The sequence below is a fragment of the Solanum verrucosum genome, unplaced genomic scaffold (assembly GCF_900185275.1).
Source record: "Solanum verrucosum unplaced genomic scaffold, falcon-dt-bn FXZP01000040.1, whole genome shotgun sequence".
NCBI classification, from domain to species: domain Eukaryota; kingdom Viridiplantae; phylum Streptophyta; class Magnoliopsida; order Solanales; family Solanaceae; genus Solanum; species Solanum verrucosum.
The window spans coordinates 1773886-1789172 of record NW_026020323.1 but is presented as its reverse complement, the minus strand read 5'-3'; the positions used below and the strand labels follow the sequence as shown (position 1 = coordinate 1789172).

The following is a 15287-nucleotide window of genomic DNA, read 5'->3' as shown; positions in this document are numbered from 1 at the left end:
GCAATGTTACAAATGTCCATGTCATTTTTTAATTCCACCAGATCACCCCTAGAGACTTAGCATAAGTTTTCCCCAACTTACTAATCCCAAAAGACTTAGCATAATCTGCAAGTTCAGGAATTGACAAATGATCTTCATCCACATTCTCTACATATTCAGTCCTACCCCCAACATATATTGGACCTACCTCACTCACCAAGATACCCCCAAATTTGAACCTTAAATTGAGGTACTTAGTAGCCATAGTGTCAACCTATAACCACCAATAACAATCAATATAGGCAACAACACCAAAAAACATACAATAACACCAAAACAGAGGCAACAACATCAAAACAAAAGCAACAACACCAAAAAATATACAATAACACCAAAACAGAGGCAACAACACCAAAATAGAAGCAACAAAACCAAATTTAACTCATAAGCATACAATTATACAAGGAAATTATAATAAACAATACAAAAACATAATTGGTACTTAGTAGCCATATTACTCAACATCATACAAATATACGTAAGGAAATTACAAAATACCCCACCATTTAACAATACCAAAATAGAATATTGAAATAAAAACCATAGAATCTTAATTTTACTAAAAAGCCCTAATTTTTTGAACTAATTACCAAAAACCCTAATACTCATGCATGCATAAGCTGAACAACTTCATAATAATACATTCATTAAGTGAAAATTCTAGTTGAAAACTATAAAATCCCTAATCGGAAACTTAATCGGAAACTATGACGAAACCCTAGTCAAATTACGGCAAAATCTTAAACGAAAAATAGGGCAAAATATAAATGAAAAAAGTAAATGAAACAAACAATAACACATCATAAGAGTGGATAATCACTTACTTGGTAACAATATCAGACAAGATCGAAAGAAAATCGATCAATCGACCAAACACTCCACGAAATCGAGCAAGCCTTCACGTCTAAGAACTGCAACTAACCCAAATCCAGAAAGAGATCCGCGAAATCTATCCTTTACTCCGTCGATTACACTTCTTAGAGATCCAAAAGTTCGTCCGTCGATTACACTTCTTACCAAAAGTTAGAGCTTAGTGAGAGGTTTAGAGATTAGTCCGGAAGTTTTAATCTAGGTGACAAAGTTTGACATTTAATTATCTAGGTGGCTAAAATTTATCCAGGTGGCTAATATTTATCTAGGTGTCATGCGCGTGTAGACATGATTGGAGTGATCGGACAATAAAGGTGTACGCGACGGAGGAAAAAACAAGTTCAAGGGGGAAATTAAAACGGAATTTAGTTTAGGTGTACATAGTATAAAAAGCTTCAAGTTCAGGGGGTTAATGAGTACTTTTGCCTTTTTTTAAATTGTTGTAAGACTCATGTCAGCAATATGAGAGCCTTACAACATACAATTTAATGGCATGCATTCTTTCATTCAAATATTGCCCTTTTAATTTGATTCTCAATTTTTGTTGCCCTTTTGAAAATTTTGCTCAATTTTTTTGAATAAATGAAAAAACTGATCCAGTCAACACTTGCATTAGATTATCTTAAAATTTTAAAATACTTTCAAGAGAAATTAAAAAGAAAACGACCCACAATTCTGATTAGTCAGATTTATAAAAAAATTCATGAATTTTTTTTTATAAATATATCTTCCTCCCCCTCCCCTCCCCTCCCCCTTTTAACACACTAAAATAATTTGTGTGAATTAATCAAAACTAAAAAGTTTTTTTTTCAATAACAAAAAATTCATGAAATTTTTCTATAAATATATCTTCCTCTCCCAACCCCACCCCCTTTTAACACACTAAAATCATTTTTGTGAATTAATCAAAACTAAAAAGATTTTGCATAAATGTTCAGAAAAACAAAAGTAATACAACAGGTCATTTCTTTTTGACATCTTCTGCCTTAGCCTTCTTGACACTGTGTTCTTTTTAATTAGCTCTATTTTTCTGCTCTATCACCTACTTTCTAGACTTCTCAAAAACACGAAATTAATGTAAAATTGTTTGAGTCATTGTCGATATTCACTTTCACAAGTCAATCCTCATTCAAGAGCCTTATTTTTCAAGTCAAACTAAAATATAAATATAATACTATAGTAAATATAACAATAATACTATTTGAACTATGAAATGAAAGAAATTATCTAGAGTCAGGTCTTATGGATTGAGAAAACAAAGAGTTGCCTTATCTTATTCAAAGCCTTCATAATATATCTTAAACTACTCATATCAAGATATCTGCTCAATTAGTTCTTTTGATTTTTAGATACGATAGATAGGGCCGACTTAACAAGATTGGGGGCCTAAAGCGAAACTATAGAAAGAGGCCCTAATAAAAAAAAATTCATCATATATATTTTTATTTAAAATCTACTCTTCTAGTTTTTTTAGATGCGAAGTCATTAGCTATTGTTTTATAATCGAGTTGTTTTAATAATTTCTTTTCAATTGATAATATAGCTAATTCATTCAATCTCTCTTGAGACACTGTTGATCTTAAATAAGATTTAATCAATTTTAGTTTCGAAAAATTACTTTCGGCTAAGACAATGGTTACAGGAACAGATAACATTATTCTATAAGCATTATGTTGTTTGGAAAAAATCAACACTTTTCATTTGATTGAGTGTTTTCATTAGATCATTATCTTTTACTTGTATTATTTCTCTGAACACATTTAATTCATAAAATAAATTTAAAATATCAATATCAAAATAACTATTATGTGTTAAAGAAAGTTCAAGGTTAAGATAATATTTTTTAAGTTCTCATCATCTAGTGATCTCAGTATTTTACCACTAAATAAAAAATCAAAAATATTTTCCTATGCTTCAATTGGTTCAAATCTATTTTGAAGTGAAAAATAGCTTGATTTACTACGTGAGCATATATATATATTCATGAAATGAAAATGCTTAAAATAAATGAGTATTTTGCATATAAAGATGCTCAAAGAATTTTGAAAAAATGTGTGTTTTTTACAGCATAAATTCTGCAACCCTGTCTTTCGACAAAAAAAAAATGGTATCAGAGCCAAGGAACAAAATAAAATAATGGAACTAGACCTAATGTTGATTAAACCTCTATGGTATATAGAAGAAAAAACCTTAGTAACAATACTACATGTAATCAAAAAATTAAATGATGATTTAAAAAGAAAAATCATAACTATAATTACATTAAAAAAATCTGATTATTACCCTGATGTGATTATAAATGATATGAATACAACTGATTATTACCTTTCAGAATAATAGAATATGAGCATAAGAGAAGTCTTAGATCTATTAAAAGACTTAATGGAAAGCCATAAACAAATAGCTTTAAGGCTAAAATTGATAGAAATAGAAATAACTTCTCTTAAAGAAAATATTTCTGGAAGAATTACCAATGTAATTGAAAAAACAGAAAAAATTGACAAAAAGGTAAGTTAAAAATACATAAATGAATTGCTAACAAAAAAATTTGCTAGTAAAAGTTCCCATCAAAAAGGAAGTATGGATGAAATGTTAATCCAAAAATTTCTAGAAAAGTAAAAAACTAATAAAACAAACGAAGATAATCTAGAAGAAAATCTAGAAACTACAAAAAACAAACCCTTAGAATCAGAAAAAGATTCTGAAGAAAAATGAATGAACTAGATGAACTAGTTTATGCAATGGAAGATCTTAAGAATTCTATTTCATTTTTATTTATATCTGCCTTTTTTTGGCTTAGAACGATTCCATTTTCTAAACATATTTTTGAAAATACTTTTAGATGCTTTAGATGTTCTTCATAAGTTTTAGAACATATTAATATATCATCAATATAGACGATTAGGAATTCCTTTTCAGAAAATATTTTATCCATTCTTCTTTGGACTATTTGTGGGGCATTTTTTAGCCCAAAGGGCATGACAATCCATTCATAGTGTCCATTAGGGGTGCTAAAAGTTGTTAATGGAATGGAGTCTTCTGCCAATTTTATTTGCCAAAACCCACTTTTACAGTCGAATTTTGAAAAATAAGTTTTATTTATAAATATAAATATATATAAATATATATATATATATATATATATATATATATATATATATATGTGTGTGTGTGTGTGTGTGTGTGTGTGTGTGTGTGTGACTTTGTGATTTCGTTAGCAATATTTTCATCAAATTGTTTCTTACGAAATTCAGGTTCGATGTTAATCTCATGTGCAATTTCCTTAATAGAAATCATAACACTCATACATATAAAAAAAATTAAAAAAAACATATATTAGTAAAAAAAAAAATTAAAATGGGGGCCCCAAAAATATGAGGGCCCCAAGCGATGACTTTAGTGGCCTAGGATTTAAGACGACCCTGATAGATAAAATAAAAAGTTAAATTATTGAAAACTTGAAACATAATCTTGAAATATATATACTACTATATGTTGAACATTGGAAAATGAAAAGATCATTATGCAGTCGAAAGGGCATGTATATAACTTAATGACTCATTATTTCAATTTAATTCTCTCTTTAAGTCATGAATGAAAGAACATAAATTCTACTTTTTGGACAAAATTAATAAGAATTAAATATATATTCCCTCCATTTCTTGAATTGTTGAGGTATTTTAAGAAAAGAAGATTAAGACATAAATTAGGCTTAACTTTCTATTTTTACCCTTATTAATTATTAATAACTAATACAAATACTAACGAATGAAGGGTAAAATTGGAAAAATATTCCAAAAGTAGTCTTGAAAATTGAACAATTAAGTTAATTTGAAAAATGAAAAATATCTCAACAATTCAATTAATATGAAATGAAGAGAGAACTATTTAGTAGGAGAAGAATCTAAGGAAACATAATGAATAGACATAATAAGGAAAGAGATATCCTTCCGTTCACTTTTACTTATCATTATTTGATTTGACATACCCATTAAGAAAATAATTATTGTTATATGTATTTTACCAGATTATCTCTATTAAATGATGTTTAGTTTAAGTCTTAGAAAATAATTTGGAGAATAACTGAATAAGTATTAAGTGCTAAGGGTAAAACATGAAAAAATAATTGTCTTGTCTTGATATGTCAAAAGTGACAAGTAAAAATGAAAATTTATTTTAGGAATAAGTGACAAGTAAAAGTTAACGGAGGGAGTATTATTTTTCAAGATTTTGAGGATAGAAAATAAGGAAAAAAACTCAAAATTCTAGGAAAAAAGATGTCACGCCCCAAAGCTACCCCCATGACGCGGACACGAGACATAGGATCACGAGTGACCACAAGCTAATCCTGTTGGCATAACATAAGTGTTGACACCCAATTTTGGACCTCCACAATATAGATTAATCATCGAGCTTCTTCAATTTCAAATGATTTAAAATAATTAGTTTTATAAAATTTCAAAAATAAATAAATAATAATAATAATATAGTTTGCAAGTTATTCTAACTAGTTTTGTCACTTTTTATAATTTTTAGATAATATATATGTTTTACATAATTTTATATATAATTAGTACATTTTATAAATATTCAAAAATCATCTCAAAAAAATGTTTTAATTAAATATTTGGTTAATTAGTCTAATTATTCAATAGTGTATATTTTTTTTAGTTAATTAGTTAGTAATTAAGTTGATTATTTTATTTCATTAAGATTAAAAAGCTCATTAATTATTTAAATATTAATTCACTTTATTTAAAATTTAGCCGAATTCACCAATTAAATTCAATTTGGCTAATTTCTTAATTTTAATTGGCTACAATTGCAATCCTCAACCATCCTCTAATATCAATTCCAACCCATGTTTAAGATCAGTTTTGGGACATTTCAAGTGACCCAATTCAACAATCCTAGCAGCCCACTACTTTCAACAGAAACCCGGCCCAACCCATTTTCAATACCAAAGAAACCCATTAGCAAAGCCACTCTCCAATAATAATACAACACTGTACCCGACCCATTCCAACGATACAATACAGTACACCCACCCCTACGTGTTCTTCTTCACGCGTACAACCCAGAAGAAACCCAAAAACTCCAGCAAACCAGACGACCCCACCCATGTACATCGCATTCTTCTTCTTCACGCGAAAACCGAAATCCAGCGAGCAAATCGCGCTGCAAACCCGAAAATCTCGTCCAACTACCCGCAAAACCCATACCCTAGCAGCCTCAACATCGATCACTTCGTCCCTTTTCCCCCTTTTTGCGGAATTCAGCTTTTTTCCATCCCCTTTACTATTCCTTCGAAAATAGTAGAAGAAATTCAATTTTTTGTTTGAATTTTCCAACAAATTTCCCCCTAAATCGCTCAATTCCCCCTATAAATAACCCTCTATGCTCAAGTGAATGGGGAGGTTTTTTTTTCGGAGTTTGAGTTTTCGGCAAAGTCATTTTACACTTTAGAATTTCACATTTAGTCCGTTGATTCTAAATTCCGAAAAGGTAGTCGCTCTAATTCTGCCCAGATTTCTTATTTGTTGTTTGTATTGGGGATTTTCGGTGGAAGAATAGTTGTTCTCATGCCCGTTGTGAGAAAGGTAAACGCTCCTGTCTCGATAACATCATCATTTTTATCTCCTTTTTCAATGTGACATTTTCGATATCGAAAAGTCTTTATTCTGTGGTTGTTTGTCGTTAGATGCTACTTGGTTGGTGATAATAATGTGATACATGTGTTCTTGGGCGATGTTGTGGCTCAGTCTAACTGTCGGACTACAAATTTTGTTGTTTTGCAGTTAGTATCGTTGCTTCTTATTCTTTGCGTGGATCTGTTGTGTTATTTATCTGCTTATCTGAATGTGGTGAAATCTCTGTCATCTTTTGTTTTCGTTGTCTTCGAGCTTCATTCATTTCGCTACTCTTGGTGTCATTTGTTTTCCAAAACGAAAAGGGAATCTTAAAGTTAGTTAATATAGAAGTTGAAGTTTGTTTCATCCATTGTTGGTTAGCCATAGCAGTTTGTTTCCCCATTTGATAACTTCTTGATTGTCGTACTGCTTAGTATGTCGTGTATGAGTCGAGTATGAACCTCCTTTTTGTTTAGACTTTGGTCGAAAGATGTCTACTATTTACAGTTTTAAAGGTGAAATCCATAGAGTATTAAAGTAGCGTATACGCCTTTCCACGGTCCTGTCTTGGCCCTTATGAGGTTTGTGTTAATTTCCTTCATATGTGTTTTATCCTCTCTTGAGTCTTGTGTTAGTGTTCTGTTAATTATTAGTGGGCTGTTTAACTCCGAGATGCATACTAAAATATGATGGGATCTCATATTGTGTTATTGCATTAAATCATCAATGTTTATTGTTGATACATTATAAGAACTTATTACCCATCAAGTTGCAAAGTATTTGAATCCTTGTTTTTCCACTAAAATTAGGAGTAGCCTTTCTTTTTCCTTTATCATAAGTGATCCTAGTTGCCATGTGAATTTAATTATTGTATATGTGATTGGTTAAGTCACATGTTTGTCCCTTTAAATTGCTATGTTAGGTAAAGAAATCACTATTATCGTACCTATTTGTGATGCACATGATCTTCATCTTTCATCTTTAATAAGTCTCGATAGGTTGCAAACATATAAGTATTAGTTCAGTGTTGCAATGAGTTGTTCCCCCTTTCTTTTTTTAAATATTTTTTTTTCTCTTTGATTTCCATATGTTAATGATGAAGTTTGGGGTTGATGTTTTGAGTTCACTATCACATGTCAATTTACTCATCCTTGCTTCATTTGTGGTTAATTATTTTATTCAATTCTCCTTTAATTACAAGTTGGATTGCCTATTAATTTAGAAGCTTTCCTGGTAGTTTGTTGATTTCTTAAAAATGAATTGTGAATATTAAGAGCCATATCTAGATACACTAAACTGATAGTTTTCCATCATATCTTTCATGCCTTTGTGCAATTTTGTTTAGCAATCAATTCATTTAGTTCACTGTTGACTTTTCTTTACATCATTTAGTTAATATTATATTATATATTCATCTAGTTAAGAAGCTTTCTATAATGGTCTATCCTATTCCTAATTAATTGTCGCAATTATCTCTCCTTTTGGATACAATATCAACACCTTTTGCCTAGAAGCATATTAGTTCGTAATTATGTTCTTATTTCATAGAATAATTTGTTTATCTTCGTCATAAGTTAATCATTTGATCATGCTATGTTTATTTCCTTTCAACTATATTTATCCCGAAAGCTTTCCTTTTGCTCTTCATTAGTATCTTTGGTTACTGGAAAGTGTAGCGTTGCTTCATTTTAATTTGGAATGATGTCTTCTACCTCACTCATAACTAGGTGATCTTGTTTTCAACTATTTCCGGTTCTTATTCCTTCTAAGTTGTTGTTAACCTCTACTTTTATTAGACTTTTGCCAGGCCTTCTATTGATTTTCCTCCTAAGATGTGTTAGTTTGTGCCCTTAATTGATTGTGATTTGGTTAAGTATGCAGTATGATGTTGGACAAATTTGGGTTTTATTAAAGTATTAGCTCTTTGACAGAAATGGGGTCTAGACTGGTTTGTGATTATCAAGTGCATGAATTGATTATTCTTGGGTTCTTTAATGAGCATATATATTTCTTTAATTTATTTGGGGATTGTTTAATTACTAATTCGTTTCTTCTTTTATTATGGCGCACCCATTTGGACTCTTTTTCCTTCCTCCTTTGCAATTCGAAATGAGCCACGAAGGCCCAAAATTCTTTTATCGAATCAGCCAACCTTGAGAAATCTAAGAAATAGTCTTTGGAGTTGACGTACAGATCCCGAAAAGCAAAAAAATGGGTTGTATACATCCAATATACACTGATATACATCATATGTATACAAAAACGGGAATTTGATTAAAACCCAAAAATTCCAGCGAAATTGGCCCAAAAAGAGGCCCAAATTCAATTTCTCCCTTACTCTTTAATTATTTAATTGTGATTATTTATTGTTTGTTGTTTAACTCTAACTTTATAATTGTTAATTAACTTAATGAATTCCCCAAAAGATGAGTTATTTTCTTTGTGTTGGTTTAATTTTAATATTTTTCATGTTTTTGTGTTCATTTATTTTATTAATCAAGTATATTGGTCAAAATTTTATTAAGTTAAACCTTTGGTCCTTAAAAGAGATGTTCTTTAATGTTTTTCACTTAATCATATTTTATTCACTTTAAAATTGTTTTTTTTTTTAAGTTAAAGTATTTTTCTCAAATAAACTTTAAAAAGGTTAGTCAAAACCTTTTCAATCAATTAAAATATATATATATACTTACTTAGTCATTTTCTCAAAAATGGTTAGTCAATTAATTTAAAATGATTTCCATGCTTTAATTTATCAAATTGATTTAAATTATTATTTCAAAATTAATTAAATAAATTCTAATTAATCTAGTTTTATTAATATTCTAATCACTTGCATTTCGAGTCAAATGTTTCATTTTGGATATCTTTCTCTAAAAAAATAAAATAATGAAATAAAATGTGTCATTTATTTGACTATTTTTCTCAAAGTTAACCAAATATTGTAAATCTTATGTTAAATCATTTTTTCTAAAAAATAGTCAAAATATATTTTAGTCAAGTCGCAGGTCAACCACATGTTAGCGGACACTTCGAATGCTTAAACCCTTCTCGAAGTGTAAATTGAACCCCGAACCCTCTTTGATATTTTCAAATGATTTTTTCTGTTTAAATCTTTGAAAATTATAAGTTTTCTTAATTCCTTTAAAAAAATTAAGTAGTGACTCTTTTCTAAGTATTTTTCTCAAATTGTTTTATACTTAGAACATTTCAAAAAGTGATTTTTTCTATAGGTAGGAAAATTACGGCATAACAATAAGCATACTTAAAAGAAATATTGTGCGGAAGCATAAGACATGAGATAAACTGAAAAAATGGGGAATACCCATACATTGTCTGAATATATGAAAAGTGAGAGTTTAACAATAACTGAAAAGTCAAACTCAAATACTAAAGCTGAAACTAACTATGTCTGAAATAGCCTCTAACTGACTAGAAGTGTTGCGACATGCCCCCGCTAAATCTAGCAAAAACTGGAACTAAAACTAAAAGCAAAGAAAACATGTATGTCATCCTCGAGAAATGAGGACTCACCACTGATGCTGTTGAACTGGAGACCGGGAACCAATCTATGCGTGATCTGGAGGCTGAGGGCCTGAACCTATATCACGAGAAGATGTAGCGCAGAGTATGCATCAGTGCTTGAAAGGTACTGAGCATGCAAGATAGAATAAAGCTGAACAAAACATATATCTGAGCAATGATAAGAGATAAGCATGATACTAAACTGAGAATACTGAACGTGAAATGACTGAATGCAATGATCAAGTTTATAACATGCTGATACTGAAATTTAACTGTAACTGATAACATGGTCAATGCAATAGAATCTGATTGTAAGGGAGCTACTAATAACCGACATAAAACCACATGAGCTAAATATGGAGTCTGATGTATACACCCCATCGAGAGGACCCAATATACCCTACTAGAGGTATAGAGGCATGACTGGCGTGATCACTAAAATGTAATGCCCACAGAAAGGACTTATAAACCTACGGGTGCACGTAGTTCTGGGACTTGAGGGTGACTCACCCTAGTCCACTCGGTATTAAGCTACTCCCAATTGATTATGTAATTTACAATTTATGACTGAATTTTTGTAATACTGGATAGCTCAAAATACTGATATGCTGACTGAAAATGCAACATTAATGTACTAATAATGAAACATTCAAATCTGAGGCATGTATATATGTAATAACTGACCTAGCATGTGTAATTCATGAACTAAAAGAGCTACATAGCTAGGGTTCTGAATTTATGAAAGAATCTACACAAAACGATACTAAAATCATGACAATCTGATTTGGATCATTCTAAGAGCTAAAACCCAACAATTTCTAATATTCAAGAAACCCTAGGTCTAGATGATATTAAGGGCATCAAGATTCTGACTGAATATAGGGACCTAATGGATGAAAGGAACCTACTAGTAAATCCCACATACCTAGTGACAAATTTTACCGAGAAATGTTTCGATTTCGGGGTTGGAACTGATGAAAACTCGCTGCATTTTTTAACTAGGGCTGCTCGACTTTCTCCTCTATTTTGCTCTAAGTTTCGCTTGATTATGGTGAATAATTGATTACGTTAGATTCTAATTAGTTTACTAGGCTAAAACTGACCAAAATCACGCAGTTTAGGGATTAAGCGACGTATTTTACGGGTCCAACGCATAGGGAAAAGACCAAAAGACCCCTGACTTAAAAGATGTCGGGACCAACCGACGGTCCGTGGACTGACCCACGGTCTGTGCTGGTCAACCATCGACGGGGTTTTGGGACTAGAATTTGGGGCCTCGATCCACGGACCAGGACCATAGTCCGCGGCCTGACATACGGTCTGTGGGTCCGACCGTGGGTCATGCCTTAGAAACTTTTGTCTGAGGGTCTGACCTACGGCCTTGGACCACAGACTGTGGTCTGACCTACGGTCCGTAGGACCTGGCGTAGGTCTGGACTTAGAATAATTTTCTAGGCCTTTTCTGGGAGGGGTTGCAGGTGGTGAACCACGGACCGTGGGTCACCCTACGATCCGTTGGTTGGTCTGTTTTCGAATACGTGGTGTTACAAAAGATAAATAGTGATACTGGTCATTGAAGCATGGCACATCAACGTATTTATTTCCAGGTTTATATATATATATATATATATATATATATATATATATACTAAAAATAGTTTTTTAACAATACTTGTCAAGTTTGGAAATCAAGAGATAATTTATCTTTTAGTGTCTATTTTAACTTGGTATTAAATACTATTCAATATCTAATACATTTTTCAAAGCATTAAATTTAATATATTCAAAGGTTAATATAGTAATATCACCACCATTGTTTATTATTTTTTAAGGTATGTGTAAAGTTAATAGTAGACAACTATTGTAGTATAGAGGGAGTATATCTGGGGGCCTAAAGCCAAATTTCATTAAGAGACCTATACTTTTAGTTGACATATATAAATTGAATAATTATAATATACTCATTATAATCCTACAAGTGAGGTATGAAAGGTAGGATATATGTGGACATCATGAAGTAAGAATGTAAACAAAATAAATTTTCAACGAAAAATATATATATAAAGTTAGAATAATTAAACTCAACTCAAAAATTTGAAAATTTTATATAATGATATTGAAATAGTATTGCGCTGAATTTGATATGTTGATATAATGATATTAAAATCTACTTGTTTTTCAAGAAAACATTTTCTAGGAAAACATTTTTTCATGAAAAACATTTTCCTTCATACCAAACACACCCTTAGTGCTTAAAATTTGAAGAAGATACCAAAAAACAAACTTGATGTTTTTATAAACACGCAACAATATATTTTGCATAATGTAGAAGGTTTGACTGTTTGACAGATTTTAAATATTCAATATTGAGAGGATAAAAATAGTGAAAGGAGAATAAAAAAAAGTAAATATAAGAAATATAATGTTGATTCATGATAGTCATCGGTATATAAATAAGGCAACAAAGTAGATTGTCACATAAGAAAGGATGCTACAATAAACAAAATATCATTCATTTTTTTATTATTACAACGATCCCTATATTAAATAAGGTAAAAAAACCTATTACATTTTCTATTCATAATTATTTTTTTTCAAATTTATCGATATATGAGATTTTTTAACATTACATATACATATATATACATCTTTGAAAGCAATTGCTTTAGTAGCCGTGTGGTCGAAATTGTTGGGGAAATAAAAGAAATTTCACAATAATAATATAATACTATTATTTAATAAAATAATAGTCTTGAAAATAGATAAATAGTACTACGATAATATATAAATATTAATGCATAAAATTTATACTTGCGTCGTGCTGGACACTATCCTAAGAAACTATTTTAATGGTGTGAAATGTTTCCCCAAGATTAAACAAGCCTTCTCTATCTTAAATAGAGGATACATGAATCAGCAAATTAATTAACATCAGCAAGTTATTAGTGGGAAAATAAAATAAACATTAATTAATTAAAATAAACCCAATTAGAAAAAGAGGAAACGAGAGAGTGAGGGCAATACCAGAATGTATTTCTCTACACATTTTTCTAATGAAGGAGTAAGAGAATTTATAGAGGAAGGGAGAAATGGCACTTGTCCAAACTATTACATGCAAAATGCCACCATGAGACAAGTGTCAAGAAGAGGACAAGTGGCAAAATAATGGCATATACTACACTGTCAACTTTACCATTTTTCCAACAAATATTTCTTAATTAATTTTGGTTAATCTTTTGAAATAAAAACATTTTGCTAACAGAAATGACCGTATTCAAAAGTTGAGGAATGTTTTCGTAACTTAAAAAAACCATAGGGAGGTTTTGTATAATTATCCTATGTACAAATTTATATGTGAACAACCTTCACCCACCTATTTTCTTTCATTCATTCCTCACACATTGTAGTACAAATATAAATTTCAAAATTCCCCTCTACTCTCTCAAATACAGAGAAATGGAGACCAAAGCAGAGCTTGTTTTCATTCCATCGCCGGGATTGGGTCACGTCGCCTCCGCTGTCGAATTCGCCAAACTCGTTCTTGCAACAAATGAACGACTATGCATTTCTCTTCTCATCATGAAACATCCTGCCGATTTTGGTGTTCAATCTTATCTCCAATCACTCCCTTCTCTGTCCCGCTTGCGCTTTATTGATGTTTCAATAGACCCTAAACTAGTTGTTGAACTTTTGTCTAACAAGGACAAATTCTTATACGATTTCATTGATGGTCATAAACAGAAGGTAAGTGAATTTGTTACTAACAACATTACTAGTAATAATTCCAGTTCTTCCCAATTTGGCTCTACTCGGCTTGCTGGCTTTGTTCTTGACATGTTCTGCATTTCCATGATTGATGTAGCAAATGAATTTTGTGTTCCTAGTTACATTTTCTTTACTTCTGCTGCTGCTTTTCTTGCATTGTCCTTTCATTTTGAAGCTCTGAGGAGTACCTCCAAGTTTGATTATTCTCAGTCTGATGAGGAATTGTCGATTCTCGGATTTAAAAATCCGTATCCTGCTAAAGTTTTACCTAAGCCAGCTAAAACAATTACACCAAGCTCGAGTTTGTACTACGATGGAATTCGTCGTTTCAGAGAGACGAAAGGTATTGTTATCAATACCTTTGCGGAGCTTGAACCTTTTGCTCTTCAGTCATTGTCTGATGCTAAAATTGCTCCTCCGGTTTATCCGATTCATGCTGTATTCAATTCAGATGATAATGACAAAAAACAGGAAACAGAAAGTATTGTGGAGTGGTTAGATGATCAACCAAACTCATCTGTAGTGTTCTTGTGCTTTGGAACCATGGGAAGTTTTGAACCTGAGCAGGTAAAGGAGATAGCAATTGCGTTAGAGCATAGTGGGCACCGGTTCTTGTGGTCTTTACGAAGGCCTCCACCAAAGGGGAAAATAGAGATGCCAAGCAATTATGACAATTCGGAGGAAGTGCTGCCTGAAGGGTTCTTGGAGAGGACAAAAGGAATTGGGAAAGTGGTAGGATGGGCGCCACAAGTGACTGTACTTTCACATCCTGCGGTGGGGGTATTCGTGTCACATTGTGGATGGAATTCGACAATGGAGAGTGTGTGTTGTGGGGTGCCTATTGCTGCTTGGCCCTTGTATGCTGAACAACATATGAATGCGTTTTTGTTGGTTAAGGAATTGGGATTGGCAGTGGAGATTCGGATGGACTATGTCAAGGACTTCGAGGGGAAAAATCCAGTTGATATAGTTAGTGCTGAGGAAATTGAAGGCGCCATACAGAAGCTTATGGCGAATGGTGAAGAGAATGAAGTGAGGAAAAGAGTGAAGGAAATGCGAGAGAAGAGCAGAAAAGCCATGGAAGAAGGTGGATCATCTTATACCTCTTTACGACTTCTGATCGAGGATTTCATCAGCAACATTTCCTGAAGATTTTCCGCAAAAAGATCTTCACCAATGACAGGTTTTTCACTGGATACTCAGAACAAAACTTTTAAATGCATTATGATCAAGGGCACAAAAGTTTTCTATGTTGATGTTTGTTGTTGTTGCATATTTATAGTGTGCTTAATGAGTTAAAGTTAGTATTGGCAGTTCATGCCTTACAATCTGTGATGGCCAGTCAAAAGATATTTTCGTTGATCATAATTTTTCAAATACTTTGTAAATATTTGAATTGTTAACTATTGTGGCTTACAATATTTTCTAAATGTATAAAAATTTTATTTCAAAAATATT

General features: G+C 31.6%; 1 protein-coding gene across 1 annotated transcript; it reads left to right on the top strand.

The window, feature by feature from the left end:
• The first annotated feature begins 13408 nt into the window (after nt 1-13408).
• On the top strand, nt 13409-15232 carry LOC125835444 (anthocyanidin 3-O-glucosyltransferase 6-like). The gene has a single exon (XM_049514571.1). The coding sequence runs from the start codon at nt 13521-13523 to the stop codon at nt 14976-14978; it is 1458 nt and encodes a 485-aa protein (XP_049370528.1). The 5' UTR covers nt 13409-13520; the 3' UTR covers nt 14979-15232.
• Nucleotides 15233-15287: the final 55 nt, after the last annotated feature.